Here is a 20689-nt window from a genome sequence, read left to right on the forward strand (position 1 = left end):
GGGAAACTTTAATTCTTAGTCCCCTACCTGGTCGGAGAGGCGGGGAGCGGGCAATGCCTTACCTGGTCGCCGTGCAGTAAGCTCCGGAGCGCTGTGGCCGCCGACTCCCAACATCGCGGAGCTGGGGGCTGCGGGCGTCCGGCCGCTGTTGGAGCTCCGACCCTGGCAACTCTACCCCTGGCTGCGCGGCGCTCCAAATCCAGCGCGGCCCGCGGCCGGACGCCCGCAGCCCCAGCGCCGCGATGTTGGGAGTCGGCGGCGTCGCAGCGCTGGGATACCAGCGGGGAGCGGGCAATGCCTTACCAGGTCGCTGTGCGGTAAGCTCCGGAGCGCTGTGGCCGCCGACACACAACATGTCGGCGGCCACAGCGGTGCTGGGGCTGCGGGCGTCCGGCCGCGGGCCGCGCTGGATTTGGAGCGCCGCGCCGCCAGGGGTAGAGTTGCTGGGGTCGGAGCTACAACCGGCGCCGCCCGCGGCCGGATGCCCGCAGCCCCAGCTGGGAGTCGGCGGCCACAGCGCTCCGGAGCTTACTGCACGGCGACCCGGTAAGGCATTGACCGCTCCCCGCCTCTCCGACCAGGTAGGGGACTAAGAATTAAAGTTTCCCCCTTCACATAAAAGCCCTCCAAACTAACTGACTAACATTTAAGCAATGATTTACAGATGTTTAAGTGTCTCCCCGGTCTCCGGGGAGGAGGCAGCCGCTACAGTAGTACAGACCTGGGTTGACCGTGGGTCGTTTCGGGTCAAGTTTGGCGCCAAACGCGAGCTTTGGTGTGCAGACGACATCCTGGAAAAAATGGCCGGTTTTCGGAGTTTTTCGGTTTCCGGAACTCCGGATAAAAGGTTGTGCACCTGTACTTCCAGACTCAATTTGGCCCAAAAGTGTAATGTCCTCTTTTTAACCTTACTCCATCATACAACGTGGTTCTTTTCTGTAACAAAAAGTTTCTATAACATTACCTGGGAGATTAATTCCTCTGGGATGACTGATGCTGGTATGACCGGTTGTGGCTGACTTCCAAGTAGTCCAGATCCTCGATCGCGACCAGTACGTATCACTCTAGTCTGCCTCCGTGAGTCCCTTGCCCCTGTGGATGATCTTCCCGAGGCCCCACCACTTACTCCAGAACTCCAACGACTCCTGAATGCCAATTCATGAGATTTGTATTAGTTAAAACTAGTCTAAAAGTACTTAAAAAGGGATGAAAATAAAACATTCAAAAATAAACCTGTATACATTGAGATTTAAACATACAATCCACCTTCATTAAAAATGTTCCAGGAGCATTTTTATTTTAAATTGATTTATTCCAAAATGAAATGCCATTACATTGGAATGGAAAGCATAAAGCAAGAGGTTAAAATAATGCATTCTAGAACAGCCAACGAGTGCAAATGAATTTTAAGTATGAAATTCAAACATGCATTAAATAATGTGGAATTTGGTGCAGTGCTATCAGTTAATGGGTTTGTCATAAAATGTCCAGGTTTTTTAAATGCTAATTTGCACCCCATCATTAATGGGGAGGAAAGGTGTAAAGACTTTAACAGATCAGGAGATCTTTGTTTCAACAGTCCACTCGCTATATATTTAAATTGTTTCCAGCCACGGAAAATAGATCATCCGGTGTAAAACACTCATCACAAGAGCAAAGAGCATATTCCTTCGGAGAGGGAAGCCTTAGTACTATGTCTTAATGAAAGTACGAAGCCACACTTGGCAATTATTTCAAAATAGCAGAAAAGTTATTTTTCAGCATTTTCATCAACTTACTTTAATCTATTTATTTAAAAATATTTGTAATTGTCTTCAGTTATGAAAATCTTCAGGTATGCAAGCAAATTTCCAAGACATTTGGAGGATTGCACCATGTTTGAACCCATAGTCACTTAGCAGATGACATTCCAATTTCATTTTAATACTTCCTAGTTAGATACTGTTTAGAAATATGCGCTATTGGGACCCCCATTTTGGAATCCCAGTTTTCTGACAAATTTTGGCAGATTTGGCAATAATATTCATTTTTTGTAATTAATTTGACAAGTATAACCATTATTGCATTGTCACATCAAATCCTATTTCCCCCAATCATAACATTTCATCGTTTGAATTATTAATGGATCCAGCCAATTATCTACACATGAATAAATTATCTGAACTGAATAAAGCATTAACGGCTCTGCAAATTTTTATGGTGAGTGGCAGTGTTAGAAAAGCAGTTACATGGATACCCATTCATGAATTCAAAATAATATGTTTCTGCATGTACCATCTCATTGCCATAGCATCTGCTGAATTGTTAACACAGCATTTGGTAAAAGTTGACAAGTAATATTTAACAGCAGAAAGCCCACAAAGAGGGAAACCAAGCAGCCCACTTTACCAGGAATGGCAAATAAGATTCCTGAATGCATCATGGCATGCGCTATGAATAACGTCTAAAATTTACAGCCAGCAATTTCAAAACAAGTTTTAACCACCCTAACAATGCACATTTATTTGGCACATGGGCTGATTTGAAGGTCATGTTGACCTAAAACCCTGCCAAAACTTACCCAAGGGGGTTCCCTGCCAGTCTGCCCAGAGTATCAGAACCAGACAGAAACCATGGGGAATCACTACTCCTGCCTGGCCTGGAAGTCCTTCCTGTGCCTGAACCACTGCTCAACTTTGAACTGGAAACAAAGATGGGAGATGGGTTACAACACAGGTATCCCAAGCCTCGCAGCTCAGGGACTTTACATTTTCTGTAACTGGTGAATGACCAGCCAGTGCAACACCCTTGGGCAATTTTTAGCTTTCAATATTTGTTCAGTTACTGCTAAGATTTAAAAGATGTACATAGTTTTGAGAATGGCTACATATGTCTTTGGTGTCATTATGATTTTGTAAATCAATTTTTTTTAAATTGCACACATTTTAAAAAAATGTTTTGTCTGTAAAATAATAATCTAGAAAAAGTATTACAAAAAATTTGGAATGTGCTTCAGTTTCAAAGATTAATACAGAGCTAAGCCTAATCCCAAATTTGGATGCAATAATATTAGCACTTAACAGCACTTTCAAGAAAAAAAAAAGTGCTTTTTTTTTTTATAAACAAAGGATTGCTAAATGTTTTTAGTAAATCACAACCAAACTAAACAGAGCTGTGGTCAGTACAAGAAATTTAATAAAAAAACTAGGCATTATTCATCATATTTTAAATACACAAAAATAGATTAACCAGAAAGCATTTATTCAAAACATGAAGAATAATGCATCTCATTTTCATACAAGTAAATGATCTGTTAAACGCAAAATTCAAAATACATTCAATTCACAAATTGTGTAGAAAATAAAAGCTGGACATAGTGAAGAAATTCTTTCAATGCTTTTATGTACTTGAAATTGGAATGCCAGCAAAACGTCAGAGCTGAATTTGTACACAAGGTATTCAACTGCAAATTGCACATAAAAGAGAACAATAAAAGAAATCAGCAGGCACAAATACTCACCCATCATTAGTGTCTGGTTTTCCCAGCTCCAATCTATCTGGTTGAACAGCAAAGCTAATTCTACAGATACGGCCATCCTGGTATGATAAGGTTTGGTTGGAAAGGGAGGGTAAAGGAAAAAGAAAATATTCCAGCATGAAATAACATGTAATGTACCACTTTAGAACATAATAATAATGTACCACTTTAGAACATAAGTAGCTTCAGTAGTAACAAAAAATAACAAAGTCCATAAGATAATTTATAGTTAAATCAGCACAAGCCACTGACCATACAGACAATCAGTGCATACAGTAAGATAGTAAGTTTATTGGCCAAGTATTCACATACAAGGAATTTGCCTTGGTGCTCCGCCCACAAGTAACAACATGACATTCAGTGACATTTACGAATGGCTCAGAAAACATTAATAATAATAAAACATTAATGATAAAACACCATTGATCAAGCATGTGAACCAACAGAATACCAGATCAAAGGGAGGCTACAGATTTTTGGCTGTTGAGTAGAGCAACTACTCGTGGATAAAAACAGTTTTATGTCTGGCTGTGGCAGCTTTGACAGTCCGGAGTCGCCTTCCAGAGGGAAGTGATTCAAAGAGTTTGTGGCCAGGGTGAGAGGGGTCAGAGATGATCTTGCCCGCTCGCTTCCTGAACCTTGCATTGTACATACAGTTCATCAATGGAGGGAAGGTTGCAGCCAATAACCTTCTCAGCTGATTGGAAGATTCGCTGCAGCCTCCAGGTGTCGTGCTTAGTGGCTGAGCCAAACCAGACCATGATGGAGAAGGTGAGAACAGACTCTACGATGGCCGTGTAGAATTGGACCATCATTGCCTGTAGCAGATTGTGCTTCCTCAGCTGCCGTTGGAAGTACATCCTCTGTTGTCCCTTTTTGACTGTGGCAGAGGAATAATCCAAAATTGCTGGATTTAGGTCTACACATCCTATCAAATTTTTACACCAATCCTTTATATTAGAACTAACTCTTCCACTTTTCACTAAGCTTTATGGCCTCTTTGCCATGCAATTTTTCTTTGTTCATCTCTTGACCCCCAAAGATTTCCTTTACAGCCTTCTTACCAAGTTTACAAACTGTTTTCATTTTGCAGACTTTGCTACCAACCTGCAACTTAGGGGTTAATCACATAAAAATACATGCTGTTCAATTCACCCCTTCAAATAGACTCAGTCATGTCATTAATTCAGCAGACTGCTGACTTTTTTTATCAGTCTCTGGTACTCAGCTCAGTTAAGAACTGATGTACCAGGATACATCAGCTCTTAAGGATATATTGAGGAGACAAAGCCATCGTAAACAGAGGTCAACACAAAGAGCTGTTGATGGATGGATGTCTGATATGACTGACTTTGCCACTGAAATACAGAAATTAATAGTTCCATTTCTATATGTTGGCCCTGCCCTAATTTGAGGCTCATATCAGTATCAGGAAATGATTTTTGGTTTAACATTTAAAAATGCAGATGTTAAGCTGAATTGGAAACTTTTTGAATTGGAAAGAGTACACCTTACACCGTACACCTTACACTTAATGGAAATAAAGGCAACTTTTTTCACCAACACTGTAAAACTTGCCCATGAATGCTAAATTAACCATGTGCCTTCCCTTCAGGAGAATGCTCAACCCTTCCCAAGAAGGCATTGAACATATGTTATCAGCAAATACGACCATTTGATAACACTAAACATAAATTGGAGTTTTACAAAATTGTTCCTCGCCCAGAACATTGTCATATACCATGCAATAACCAAAGATTTGAGCAAGCTTGTTTGCTTTTTGATAAAAAGGCCTTCAAGTGCAATCAAGTAAAAAAAAAAAAGCTCAACCAAGCTGTGCTGTCATGTTCAGGTGTTTTGTTTCAAAAAGCTATCTTAAAGTTTACTTTCTTCTTTAATGGTCATCAGTTTTTTACTTCCACTTTAAGTCAGAGAATGAAAACATTCAAAAAGTCCCGAAAGCAACAGAACATTACCACAAAATGTTATCAAAAGACGTTACATTTTTTCAACGTTAGCATGGACAGCAATTTATTGCCCAATCATTATCGCTTCAAAAAAAGGATGACCCATAATTTTGCACCAATGCAATCATTTTGATTAAAATACTCCCACAATGCTATTGGATAAGGAGATCCATCATTTAGACCTATTGGCAATAAAGGAATGACAATATATTTCCAAGTCAATAGTGCAGGTAGTTGTGTGCCCTTCTCTCCTCCCCTCCTCTCCCTCACACCCAAAATAAATGTTTCCTGGTCTATAGCCAGGTTTGTTGCTGTATAAAGACGGGCTACAAAGTAACTTTAGGGAGAAAATAATTTGATGGATTTGGAAATAGACAGAATATTTACATTACTTAAAATAGTCCAAGCGTTTCAAAATCTAAAAAGAAAATCACAATGGAAATATTAAGGGAAATAAAGGTCGCAGATTAACATCCTCTCTTTAAAAACGAAAGAAATTCAGAGATTTAACAAGCTTCAAGAAGCAGAAGGGGATGCAAAAACAGGCAAGAGCAAAATATTATTTTAAAGTGGAATACACAGAAGGAATCAAATGAGTGGGAAATGGAATGATATGAAAAAGGGGATGGTATTCGAATAATTTATTCGAGGTGATAATTAATCCAAACCCGTTCAACTTATGGAGAGACCAGAGAAGCAATGTGCCTATTTCAATGAAGTGCAAGGAATACCAGCACAGCTGTTGACGAGTAAAGGGAGAGGGGCCACAGAAGCAGAATTAGAATATCAAATAATCAGATCGAATGGGGTGTGTTCTGTAAAGCTGTCACACAAAATGTATCTGGCCTTCCTGAAAAAGAATGGATCAAGATTAGCAACATACAGTGAATTGATGTAAATAAGCATATCCCCGTTTCATATTATGGACTAGAATGTCATGGTGGGATCAGCCTCTTTGAAATGCAGGTAGGGTTAGAGAGATGGTGACCGTGAGATGTGCTTTGTATAGCTGTTATAGGTGCCCGAAATGTCAATTAATCTATTCAACGTGAAGGCCAGTGAAATGAATGTTGACAACAAGGGAGATCTTCAATGTGGACAGGATTCATGAAACTGTCTTTATCAACGGGTTAGTAGTTGAGAGAATAAACAGCTGCAAGTTCCTGGGTGTGCATATCTCTGAAGATCTCTCTTGGGCCCAGAACATTGATGCAATCACAATGGAAGTTCAGCAACACCTCTAATTCCTAAGATTAAGTATGTCACCAAATACTCTATCGAACTTCTGCAGATGTGCATTAGAGGGCATGACTGGTTGCATCTCGGCCTGGTTAGGTAACTCAAGCGCCCGAGAACAAAGGAAGCTGCAGAAAGTGGTTGACATTGTCTGTCTGGGAAACAAAGGTGGCTGCAAAAAGTGGTTAATATTGTCTGATCATCACAGGTACTGACCTTATCACCATATTATTGCAGAGGAATTGAGGGCAGTATATTAGTATGACTGAGCTATCCTAGAATTGATTAACAATCTGCATTTAGTACGAGTAGAGGAGCACAATAATCAGTGCTGTGCTTCAACTACTTCCAATCTATGTTAATGACTTAGATGAAAGGATCAGTGTACCTTAGCCAAAATCAACGATAATACAAATAGTAGATGGGAAAACTAGTTATGAAGAGGTCACATATCTACAAATGGATACAAACTGCAAATGTTTGGTTGGCAAGCTTAAATCTGATGAATTGAGAGTTTAAATTAATTATTCTCATGCCTCATGTGTCCTCATGCGTGAAATACCGATTAAGCAATTGTACAGCAAGTGATTAAGGCAAATCACTTGCTTACCATTTTTGGCCACTTTTGGAGGAGGAATTAAAGAAAAGAAGTCTTGCTATGACTGGGCAGGGCAAAAATAAATCCAGACCTAATGTGCTCTGGATCATTTTAGTCTCCTTATTTGTAGAGGAATATTCTTGCATCGGAGGCAATTCACAGAAGGTACAAGGACAATTCCAAGCAAAAACTGAGCAGGTTGGAAGTAGAAGAATGACAGGAGACCTTATATAGAAATAAAATCCTGTTGCAGCTTCATCGGGTACATGTATTTGTATATTATTGCCACATGTACCAAGACACAGTGAAAACTATTAATTCACATTCTCATTTTGCTTGCCAACTAAAAATATGGAAGATCAAAATAGCTGATGTGCCTACTCACTTCTGCTGTGAAAGCAAAGAACACATTCAGAACTATCAACCTAATTGTGACCCTAGATACAGCGGAAATGCTGTGCAATATAAATGGTAAAGCAAGCAGAGCCAAAACCACCACTGCAGAATTATGGCGAAAGATTTAAGTTAAAATAAACTGCTATGATACATTTTGATTGAGAGAATTTATGAGCCTACAATCAGGTTAACATTTCCAATTAGACACCGGTGAACTTTTAATTTCTGTTGTCATTACAAAGTTCAATACTAAGTACGGCACGGTGGAGCAGTGGTGGAGTTGCTGCCTTACAGCGCTTGCAGATCCGGAGACCCGGGTTCGATCCCGACTACGGGGCTGTATGCGGCGTTTGTACATTCTCCCCGTGACCTGCATGGGTTTTCTCCGAGATGTTCGGTTTCCTCCCACACTCCAAAGACGTACAGGTTTGCAGGTTAATCGGCTTGTTTAAAGTGTAAATTGTCCCTAGTGTGTGTAGGATGGTGTTACTGTGCGGGGATCGCTGGTCAGCGCAGACCCAGGGGGCCAAAGGGTCTGTTTCCATGATGTATCTCTAAACTAAACTAATAGCTTAAGAACATGTTCTTACTTTATGATTTGTATCAAAGTTAAAACCACTTTAGAAATATTTAAAACATACAAGTTATCATACAATCATTTAATATACAATAAATATACACTACCTCCAGCAGAAATGCAGCATGGTTTGGCCCTACCACACACTGCTTAATTGTAGCCTGTTCCAAAACATTCAGAGGCGGGTGACTGAAAAAAAAAGTACAAAGTCACGACATTTAAGATACAACAGAAAATGCTGAAAATATTAAGATCTGGTGGCAACATTTGCTGGAAAATAGTTAATGTGCAGGTTAGTGATTTTCAAGCAGAATTTCTCATTTGCTCCTTTCCTGTCAATGACTACTTCCACCATATACTTCTCTGTCGCAAATTGAACACCCACACCAATTGACAAAATCAATGTAACCTTGTATCTTACAGCAAACGTGCACACAAAGATAAAGCATTTGAATCTGGCCTCACCTCCAGTTCTGTGTATCTGTGCAGAATAATACATAGTCATGGAGCGTGGAAACAGGCCGTGCAGCCTGTCAAGCCCATGTCAACCAAGATACCCATCTAAACTCGTCCCATTTGCCTGCATTTGGCCCATATCTCTTTTAACCTTCCCTATCCATGCACGTGCTTCAATTACTTCCCCTGGCAGCTGTTTCCATATGCCCCTCAGATTCCTATAAAATCTTTCTTTTCACCTTAAACCTATGCCCTCTTATTCTTAATTTCCTTGCCATGGGAAAAAGGCTCCGTGCATTCACCTCATCTATTTCCCCTTATGATTATATATTCCACTTTAAGATCATCCCTCACCTGCCAAGGAATAAAGTCTTAGCCTGCCCATCCTCTCCCTATACCTATGACCCTAGAGCCCTGGCAGCATCCTTGTAAATCTTCTCTGCACTCTATTCAGCCTAATGGCGTATTTCCCACAACAGAGCAACCCAACGTGAATACAATACTTCAAGTGCAGCCTTCCCATCGTGTTGTACAATTATTACATAACATCCCAATAGTATGCTCAATTCCCTGACTGATGAAGGCTAATGTGTCAAAAGCCTTCTTCACCACCCGAGTCAAAAGTCAAGAGTGTTTTATTGTCATGTGTCCCAGATAGAACAATTACATTTTAACTTGCTGCAGCACAACAGAATATGTAAACATGTGATGTCAATTTCTGCGAATTATATACTTTTACTCCAAGATCTTTCTGCTCTGCAACACTCCTCGGGGCCCTACGTTTCATTGGGAACAACCTGCCATGGTTTGACTTTCCAAGATGCAACGCCTCTCACTTATCTGCATCAAATTCCATTGGTCATTCCCCAGCTCACTTATGTAGCGGATCAAGATCCTGCTGTAATTCTTGATGAACATCTTCACTATCTATGATACCACCTATTTTAGTCCAAACTTACTTATCATGTCTTGTACATTCTAATCTAAATAGTTGATACAGATGAAAAACAGCAAAGGGTCCAGTGCCGATAACCTGGCACATCACCAGTCACAGGCCTCCAGTCCAAAAAATAATCTTCCTACCATAAAGCCAATTCCACATCTAAATTGCTAGCTCTCCCTTGATCCCATGTGATCTAACCGTCCAGAGCAACATACATTGCTGCAGTATATAAAGACTACATCTTGCATCCTTACCCTCAACCTTCTTGGTTACTACTTCAAAAAACACAATCCATGAGATGTGATCACCCACACACAAAATCATGCTGACCATTCCTAATGAACCAGTCTTGTCAAATGCAATGTATTTTCAAATATATATCTTATTTCTCAGAATCATTTTATACTCTTACAAGTTTATATGATCTATCCCAGGCTAAATCAGATTAAGTCTATGCCTCTAAAAGTAAAATTAGCCACCTTGGGTCAGTATTGTTCAAGATAGCCAACAATTTTCAGATTTTACAACTGCTTGTTGTAAAAGCATATTTGCTTTTCTGATAAATTAACATAAAATGTTGAAACCACCTTTATATGAATATGCTAATCACTGGTTTGTGCATGTCAGCGATACAAATTTCCAGTTCAAAAAGTGAGCTTTTAAACAAAAAAAAGTTCAAAATCATGACTCAGTTTGGCAATATGAGGTGAACAATTTCAGAACAGCTAAAGTGTACTTCTGAAGTGTAGTCCCTGCAAGAATGTACGAAGAATTTAACCAAATTCCTTTTTTTTTTTTTTTTTTTTAAACAGCTATATGATAAAGCCCAAATTATTTAAATCACTAATACTAAATAGGCTACTAAACTACTACTAAAAAGGCCAAAATATTAGGTAGGAAAGATTATTTTATTTCTTAAAGGAAAAACCAGATTGCATGTTGCGGTATCTTTAAACCATCTTAGCATCAAACCAGCTTCCAGATCCTCAGGTTAACATGCAATCTGGTGGACAGCACTAAATGTGCGCTCCATCACTGTTACAATGGAATATTAGCCTAGATATTTGTGTTCAAATTACTAAACCTGGATATGACCTGACAAGAAACAAGCATCACGAGCAAATGAGCGATAGATGATTAATCTTTTTGAATTATTTGGCGATACTTAGAAGGCAGCATTTTTTTTTTAAATTCACTTGTGTTGATTCATGTTATTTTTAACCCTTTTTTTTGGAAATAGATAAATGCAGGTGGGCAAAAATCTGTTTTCAATGAGCATCCACAATTTACCATTCAAGGTGGATCTGGTAAAAAGAGGTATTATATACATTGCTTTCTTCTGTCAAAATGGCAGAGTTGGCACTTCACTAATCTCAATTAGATTTATTCAACATTTTACAAAAAGGAAGAAATGAAAAATGCAGGTTCAAATGTCACTTTGTGCACTTGAGCAACTAAACTGATGCTTCGATCTAACATCACATCATCTAGATTTTGCTGGAGAAATCTCCAGTCAGAACAAAGCACTATTTCATTTAATGAATAGGCCCCCTAGATTCCAGTTTAAACATTAATTTTGCATAATCTACTCAGATTGCTAATAAACCAGTTTAGGCTACCCTGCATTTATGTAGAGCCAGGTATATCATCTACGCATGTTTACTTGTGGTGCAATATTGCATAGATGTTTGAAACATGTACAAATACTTCCGCGAACCCTTTGTCTTTGGACAATAAACATCTTTAGGAGTGTGCCATTCTTTCCAGGTGCATATTTGCACAGCAAATCCTAAAGATACACCACAAATTGCAAAAAAAACAAATACACTGCCCTTTCTTCTTTTATCTCCTCCTCAATCCAACTACTATTTAATGGTACAAAACTTTAGGAAAGAAAAAGGGGGACATATCTGTTGAAGGAAACATAACATGACACATCGCCTGTCCATTCCTTTGACAGATGCTGTATGATCCATTGAATTCCGCCAGCACTTTGTTTTTTGCTCGATTCCAGCATCTAAAGTTCCTGGATGACTGTTTACCTGAAAACTTGCGCTTTGTCCATCAAGGCTTGTGGGAAATCGCGGTTGCTAACCATTTTAACTTCCCCTCCCTTTCCGTCCTTGGACTCATCCATTGCCAGAGTGATACCACAGACAAACTGAAAGAACAGCACCTCGTATTCCATATTCTGCTTGGGTAGCTTATGACCCAACAGTATCAACATTAAATCCTCCAATTTATAGGATGGAATAGAATGCCTTTTATTGTCATTCAGACAAGGTTTGATTGAAATTTCATTCCTACAGTCATGACATTACCAAAAAAAACAAGACACACACTTAACACAATTTACACAAACATCCATCACAGTGAATCTCCAACACCTCCTCACTGTGATGGAAGGCAAAAGTCTTATCTCTTCCCTTTGTACTTCTCCCACGGTCCAGCAGTCCAAATGCAGCGTCGAGACGACTAGGACTCACGATGTTAAAGCCCCCAGCAGGGGCGATGTTAAGTCCCACGGCCATTTAAGCGACGCGGGGCGATGTTAGGCCCGGCTCCGAGTCATTTAAACCCCGCAATTCCGACGGGAGAAGTTGCCGTTGTGGGAGCTCCGAAAAGCGGCCTCCCACCAGGGACCTGCGAGCTCCCGATGTTCCTGTCCACCAGACCTGCGGCTGGAGCCTCCGAAGCTCCGAAGTCAGGTTGCAGCCGCGCGCCACCACAGTTCTCCCCGCTCTGAAGTCGGCCAGCTCCACGATGGCGCGTCCTCAGGGTCCGCGACTGGAGCCCTCAGGTTGGTTCCGGTTGGAGGCCGCCGCCAGCCCCACAATGTTAGGCACAACGCTACCGGAGACCCCGTACAGGGAAGAGATTAAACAGTTTCCCCCACCCCCCACATATACAGGTTAGGTGCCGCCACTTCGCAGATTTATTCTCTCCCCTGCTCCCACCCAGTTCCGTGCACACTCACCTCGCCATCTCCCAGCACCCCAGTCATACTGTTGTTTTCCATACTGTCTGTATTCTAATTTCTCATTCTCATTTCACACCCGCAACTCCCACATTTCCCTTTTATCCCCCTTTCTTTTTCCTACCCATCCCTCTAGTGTTACATTTCACTCCTCCTATTCTTCTCTCAACGGACACCTTTTTTTGACCTCCACCCTTTTGTCACTTAATCTACCCAAGTGCCAATCAACCCCCTTTCTACAAGATACATTTATTTGTAACATGTGCCAGTTGGCACAGTGAAATGTGATCACAATACAGCCATACAATAAAATAAAGAACACAACACACGACAGAGTTCAACATAAAACATCCCCACACAGCAGAATCAAAGTTTCCCACTGTGAGGGAAGGCACTAAAGTCAGTCATCTTCCTCTGATGTTCACCCGTGGTCAGGGCCTCCGGAGCCCTCTGCAGTCGCCGCTACGGGCAGCCGCCGCTCAGGCCCGCTCGCCGGGATGTTGGTACTCCGACGTTGGAACAGGAAGCCAACCTCAGCTTCTCACCGGAGTCCGCAGCTCCCGACGTCCCGAGGCCGCGACGGGCGGAGATTCAACGCTGGCGGCCCTCGGCAAAGGGCCCCAGGGACTCTGCGATGTCAGTCAGCGCCTCCCGCGTAGGGAGCTCCGTGAACACAGCCCCGCGATGTTGGAGCAGCGGGCCCAACGAGACTCGGAGAAATTGTCGCATCATCGCCAGGAAGCAACTGGGAAGCAGTTTCCCCCTTACCCCTCCCCCCTCCCCCACATAGAAAAACTAAAGTATCCCCAAACAAAACTATTTAGACAAACTAAAATTTAAAAAAAGATAGAAAAAACGGACAGGCTGTAGGCAGAGGCACCTTCAATGCAGCGCCCCAAGTCGCTTCCATATTCCAATCAGTCTGAAGATCCCCAACCGGAAACATAATTTTGGATCTACTACCCATGCAGAGTGCTTGCTGTACAGAAATCAACGTAAATCTCAAAGCAACTGAAATTCAATACGTCTTGCAATATTATCATATGGAATAAAGTATAAATCAAAGTATTTTGTGCAATTTATCACCTTCCCATAATTGGGCCCAGAGATTAACACAAAACATGTTTGAAATTCACCATTGCAAAGCCAACCAGTCCAACTAAAGACCAACGCCAACTCTATCCTGGTCTTATAGACAAAGGCAGGTTATACAGCAACTGCAGATTTAGATGCTCTGCTCAGTTCTCCGCATCAATACAACAATGGCTGCCTAATTAATATTTTCCCGCTATACCTTTATTTCGTAACAATGTTGGATTCTGTGCAGCCCAAGTTGCTCATTTTAAAAGATAGTGTTGTTTAAATGCTGAAATACTTCATTATTCACAAGAATCAAATTAGGGAACAAATGCTTCCACCAAGTGGTTCATCTCCCCATCTGCAGATTGTTAAAAAGCACCCGTCATACCATGAGACTTTTACATGTATCTACGGAAGAGCATTTACTGTCACATCACATACTTGTGAATTATTAAAAGCGTTTTATATTTTAAATTATGGAACCTAATTGCAACTTAACAAGACAACTATTCCACACAAAAAATATGTATTTTAACTATTTTAATAATGGCTCATAGCCGAGGCAAAAATATTTGACCAGGAGGAATTCTCTCAATCCCATTGTAAGTTTTACATCTACCTAAACTGGTTTAGTGAAACCATCAGCACCAAGATGGTGTTTTTATATAGTCATCTTTTTGAATTAACAACCATGACACTCCAGCATACAAACAATGGAGAAGCTACCAGGCAAAACCAAGTTAGAAACATTGTGGTGAATGCAGAAATCTTAAACTATGGCAATGGAAGGATGCCATCGGCAGAGTGGTAAAGGTCTGTGGTTTCTATGACTAACCTAGGATATAGTTACAGATTAATATAATCAAATTTAATTTAAAATGTAATATCTTGATAATGACAATATTTACTGCCAAATACTAATTTCAAACATTTAAGGCAAAACATAGGTTTGCCAACTTGATATAGAAAAATGTGCTTCTCTGAAATCATCATCATTAAGAGTTCCAAGAGATTCATCAATTACAGGTAATTTAAACAAATAATCACAAACCCAAGTCCAGAGCCACAAAAGCAAAGTACAGAACATTAAAGTGTCAGCAGATAGAAATGAACCCGGAGGAGGCAACCTTTAGATTGTATTAAATCTCTATTCCCCAGTACAATAGATTACTATGTGCAACAGATGAAAACACCATTCTTCCTATATTTCTAACATTTAATGAATATACTAAATTAATTCTACTTAGTTATATATTACATTTAAAAGATAATTTTCTATCTCCTACGGAATAGGAAAAGATCCATTCAGAGAAATTTAATTCTGGATTTGGCCAGACTAAAAACGAGCCATGAAATAAACGATTTACAAAGCACATTAGGAACCGAGTACAGTGACAAAATTAAAAAAGGAAGTTAAATAGTCACAATACCTGCTAAGATTGAATTTGTTGAGTTTTTCCGATACTTCTCGTAATCTGCAAAGAAACAAGCGCAGTTGAAGCAAGGTAATAGTAATTTTAATTTCATTTGCTCAGTGAATCCTGCATCTAAAGGTTCTGTCATTCAGCTTTGGCTTGAATTTGACCCGATATTGAACAGTTGCATCTGGTAAAGCACGAATCTTAGAACATTTCTACACTTCAAAAAGATGCAAAATAATGCAACTTTCTTTCAACCATTACCACGTTATTAAATTAATGATAATACCAAACAAATAATGTGCTTTTTTTGTGGAAAATTCAGCCTCAAATTTAAAATTATTTGAATTCTGGATAGCTTCAATGTAATATTGCTTTATTAAAACATATCTCACTGTTTGATCTTAGTAGTTAAGATTTTTTTTTAAAGGAATGCATATGCTTTGCACATATTTACCTGAAGATAAACTTTATAATTTACCTTTACAACTGCCATAAAAAGTTCTGATTAATGTTTAAGAAAAAGCTGCAGATGCTGGAAAAATCGAAGGTAGACACAAATGCTGGAGGAACTCAGCGGGTGAGGCAGCATCTATGGAGAGAAGGAATAGGCGACGTTTCGGGTCGAGGCCCTTCTTCAGACTGATGTCATGGGGGGGGGGGGGGGGGGGGGGGGGGCGGGAAAAATGAAGGAAGAGGCGGAGACAGTAGGCTTGTGGGAGAGCTGGGGAGAGGAAGGAGGGAGAAAGCAAGGACTATCTGAAATTAGAGGTCAATGTTCATACCGCTGGGGTGTAAACCAAAGATCTTATAGCGGAGCAAGATAGGCTACTCCTGCGAAATGCAATGGGCTGACGTGTAGTACGCTATGGAGGGGATCCTGGGCATTTTTCCACGCCCATTTTAGTAACCTGAGCCTACCTGACCCTACCCGACTCGCAGTGTAATCAATGTTGCGGGGCAACAGTTTGTGTGGGTTAGATTCATAAATCTGTCAGTTCATACTTCTTGTCAAGAATAAAATTTGACTCTGGTAATTGTCTTTTTTAATGTTTTTTAAATCATTTCTTTTTAAATGGCTCACAAGCAGTGTTTGAGTTGATTTTGTAGTAACCGGAACCGACCCGACTCGCAGGGTAATTGACATTGCGGGGGAACTTTGTGTGTGATATAGGGTTAGATTCATAATTCTGTTAGTTCATAATTCTGTTAATTCTTGTTAAAGAATAAAATGTTTATAAACACACATACATGAAAATTATATAAATGTATATAATCATAACACACACAATTATATTTCTTCTGATCCAATAATGAACTTTATTTCAGACTAGACAAGGGACATTAAATAAGAAACATTGTAAATAAGAAACATTGTAAACCTCCCCGCAACTTCACACACACTAGGCCTTATCCCCCCCCCCCGGCACTCCCTCGCCTGCCCCCAGACTACAATGTCTCCCCCCCTCCTATGCCCCTCTCCCCGCTGCCCCGCACTCCCTCTCCCGCTGCCCCGGACACCACACTCCCTCTCCCCGCTGCCCCGGACCCCACACTCCCTCTCCTGCTGCCCCGGACCGCGCACTCCCTCTCCCGCTGCCCCGGACCCCACACTCCCTCTCCCTCTCCCCACTGCCCCGGACCCCACACTCCCTCTCCCCGGACCCCACACTCCCTCTCCCCTGGCCCCGCACTCCCTCTCCCGCTGCCCCGGGCCGCGCACTCCCTCTCCCCGCTGCGGATCCAATCTTTGGCCGGAAGCAGGATGGCGGAACAAGATGGCGGGGGCTGGTTGCTAAAATGAGTCATATAATCGCCCATGAATCCGCCCATGAGCGTACTACACGTTTGCGTGAGAGTAACCCATCTTGCTTCGCTATAAGATCTTTGGTGTAAACTACCCAAACGAAATATGAGGTGCTGTTCCTATTCCTTCTCTCCATAGATGCTGCCTCACCCGCTGAATTCCTCCAGCATTTTTGTCTACCACAAAACGTTCTGATGTTGGATCACAATACTGTTACGAAACAATCTGTGTCTTTGCACATTTGGATTCTACCTTTAATTTTTCCCTTATCGAGAGGGAGGGGGGGGGGGGCCGAGAGGGGGGGGGGGAAGCAGAGAGGGAGGGGGAGGTGGTAGAATGGGAGAGGGGCAGGGAGGGAGGGAGTAGAGACCCTACCCCATCTTCCTACTCCTCATTTCCCTCATCCTCCTCACTCCCATTCCCTGCTCCAGGACCTACCCAGGTCGTAGAACAGCGCCAGGGCCGGGAACTTGGCCTGGTTCTCGTACTCGACCCGGCCCTGGCTCTAGACTCAGGCTCGTCCTTGGTTCCAGCGGCAGCCCCCAGCCCGGTTGCCACCTGGGCTCCAGTCCTGGCCCAGGCACGTCCTTGGTTTCAGCGACAGCCACCAGCTCGGCTAGATCCTGGACCCAGGCTTGTCCTTGGTTCCATCGGCGGCATCCTCATCAGCCCCAATCAGGGCTCTCGCTCCAGCACGAGCACCAGGCGCGGCTCCAGCCAGGGCCCGCGGCTCCTCCCTCGCCACCAGATGTCGGGCGTCAGCGGTCACGGCCCCATTCTCAGCCTCGGCTCTCACTCCAGCTCGAGCACCAAGCTCGGCTCCAGCCAGAGCCCGCGGCACATAGAAAATAGGTGCAGGAGTAGGCCATTCGGCCCTTCGAGCCTGCACCGCCATTCAATATGACCATGGCTGATCATCCAACTCAGTATCCTGTACCTGCCTTCTCTCCATACCCCCTGATCCCTTTAGCCACAAGGGCCACATCTAACTCCCTCTTAAATATAGCCAATGAACTGGCCTCACCTCCCTTCTGTGGCAGAGAATTCCAGAGATTCACCACTCTCTGTGTGAAAAATGTTTTCCTCATCTCGGTCCTAAAAGATTTCCCCCTTATCCTTAAACTGTGACCCCTTGTTCTGGACTTCCCCAACATTGGGAACAATCTTCCTGCATCTATCCTGTCCAACCCTTTAAGAATTTTGTAAGTTTCTATAAGAACCCCCCTCAATCTTCTAAATTCTAGCGAGTACAAACCGAGTCTATCCAGTCTTTCTTCATATGAAAGTCCTGACATCCCAGGAATCAGTCTGGTGAACCTTCTCTGTACTGCCTCTATGGCAAGAATGTCTTTCCTCAGATTAGGAGACCAAAGCTGTACGCAATACTCCAGGTGTGGTCTCACCAAGACCCTGTACAACTGCAGTAGAACCTCCCTGCTCCTATACTCAAATCCTTTTGCTATGAATGCTAACATACCATTCGCCTTCTTCACTGCCTGCTGCACCTGCATGCCTACTTTTAATGACTGGTGTACCATGACACCCAGGTCTCGTTGCATCTCCCCCTTTCCTAATCGGCCACCATTCAGATAATAGTCTACTTTCCTGTTTTTGCCACCAAAGTGGATAACCTCACATTTATCCACATTATACTGCATCTGCCATGCATTTGCCCACTCACCCAGCCTATCCAAGTCACCTTTCTGCCTCCTAGCATCCTCCACACAGCTAACACTGCCCCCCAGCTTCGTGTCATCCGCAAACTTGGAGATGTTGCATTCAATTCCCTCGTCCAAATCATTAATATAATCGTAAATAGCTGGGGTCCCAGCACTGAGCCTTGCGGTACCCCACTAGTCACTGCCTGCCATTGTGAAAAGGACCAGTTTATTCCTACTCTTTGCTTCCTGTCTGCCAGCCAGTTCTCTATCCACATCAATACTGAATCCCCAATACCGTGTGCTTTAAGTTTGTATACTAATCTCTTCTGTGGGACCTTGTCGAAAGCCTTCTGAAAGTCCAGATATAACACATACACTGGTTCTCCCTTATCCACTCTACTAGTTACATCCTCGAAAAATTCTATAAGATTTGTCAGACATGATTTACCTTTCATAAATCCATGCTGTCTTTGTCCAATGATTTCACCACTTTCCAAATGTGCTGCTATCCCATCTTTAATAACTGATTCTAGCAGTTTCCCCACTACCGACGTTAGACTAACTGGTCTGTAATTCCCCGTTTTCTCTCTCCCTCCCTTTTTAAAAAGTGGGGTTACATTAGCTACCCTCCAATCCTCAGGAACTACTCCAGCAGTTGCCGGCAGCCTGTTCTCAAGTGGCCCTCCCTCCCAGAGTGTCCCGTCCTGCCTTGTGAGTGCATTGTTACGTCACTCTTGTGCTCTGGAGTGGCCCCTCTCTCCCGGAATGTCCTGTCCTTTCGAAATGGGCGTGCTTTCCGGCTGTTTTTAAAACTTTAAGCGATTAAAAAGTTCGGAAATATAGGTGGGAATGCAACGGGAAGATGTTTATCGCTCGAGCGGGAAAATGTGAATAGAATGTGTGAAAATGGGAAGGCTGTGGCCTAGCGTTTGAAAGGAAATGAGAATCAAGCAGATTGGGCCCAGATGACACATACGCACAAACAAGATAAGATTTTTAATATAATAAGATAGATATAGATGGGTGGCCGATGGCTGCTTTGGATTTTAAGGGCCTGTTTCTGTGCTAATTTCTTTTGATATTCAAACCAAGTGTACATCAAGTAGTTAGAGTACAAACTAGTGATAAGACGTTCTTTTTCTTCAATATAATGATCGTAAGAAAGGAGGGGACAGAAACTATGCAAATCATAAAACTTGAAAGTTAATCTTAACATGATTCCTTTCCAAAGTAACATTAATTTCCTCACAAAAGAAAAACAAGCAGTTGACATTGGTTTATCGCGTTAGAGTGAACAACTGTTTTGCGCGCTATCTCGGCAAATCATACCACACAAGTCCGATCGGAACATGCACAAGTACAAGCAGTGCAAAAATGAAACGGAGTGCAGAACATAGTGTTAAAGCCGCAACAAGGTAGGTTAATTATAAATTACATCCTTAACAGGGCTCTCGCTTAACCTTTTTCCCTGTTGCCAGCCGGGTAACCTTGTCAGCTTTTTAGGTTGCCAAATGAGTTTAGGTGGTCATTTAAGACGGCTTGCATGACGTGTGCGATAATGTGCTCGGGCGTAGGGACGAAGTGCGTAGTTACCAGTCGGAATTATGGTCAATGAAGCATTCACATATTATTTCTACTTCAAATAAAGTCGCAAACTAAACATATTCACCAATCAAAACATGATATATACCGTATGATCAACCTCGGTGAGACCAAGCGCAGGCTTGGCAATCGCTTCGCACAACACCTCCACTCAGTTCGCAATAACCAACCCGGTGGCTTCAACTCCCCCTCCCTTTCCGAATCCGGCCTTTCTGTCCTGGGCTTCCTCCATGGCCAGAGTGAGGCACACCGCAAATTGGAGGAACAGCACCTCATATTTTGCTTGGGTAGTTTACACCCCAGCGGTATGAACATTGGCTTCTCCAATTTCAGGTAGTCCTTGCTTTCTCCCTCCTTCCCCACCCATTCACAGCTCTCCCACAGCCTACTGTCTCCGCCTCTTCCTTTCTTTTTCCCGCCCCCCCACCCCTCCCGACATCAGTCTGAAGAAGGG

At 42.4% G+C, this 20689-nt stretch overlaps 1 protein-coding gene across 19 annotated transcripts in view; it reads right to left on the minus strand.

Annotated features, from left to right (window-relative positions):
- ubr5 (ubiquitin protein ligase E3 component n-recognin 5) overlaps positions 1 to 20689 on the minus strand; it is a 146735-nt gene that overhangs the window by 115279 nt on the left and 10767 nt on the right. For 18 of the 19 annotated variants that reach the window (XM_033018958.1, XM_033018959.1, XM_033018976.1 and 15 more), the window contains exons 2-6: positions 15178 to 15222; positions 8399 to 8480; positions 3500 to 3576; positions 2561 to 2680; positions 965 to 1145 (exon numbers count right to left, since the gene is read on the minus strand). In XM_033018958.1, coding sequence (XP_032874849.1) covers positions 965 to 1145; positions 2561 to 2680; positions 3500 to 3576; positions 8399 to 8480; positions 15178 to 15222 — 505 coding nt within the window. The remainder of the gene's footprint in view (positions 1 to 964; positions 1146 to 2560; positions 2681 to 3499; positions 3577 to 8398; positions 8481 to 15177; positions 15223 to 20689) is intronic. The other variant, XM_033018970.1, reaches the window with a different exon arrangement.

Source organism: Amblyraja radiata, chromosome 4 (assembly GCF_010909765.2).
Source record: "Amblyraja radiata isolate CabotCenter1 chromosome 4, sAmbRad1.1.pri, whole genome shotgun sequence".
NCBI lineage: Eukaryota > Metazoa > Chordata > Chondrichthyes > Rajiformes > Rajidae > Amblyraja > Amblyraja radiata.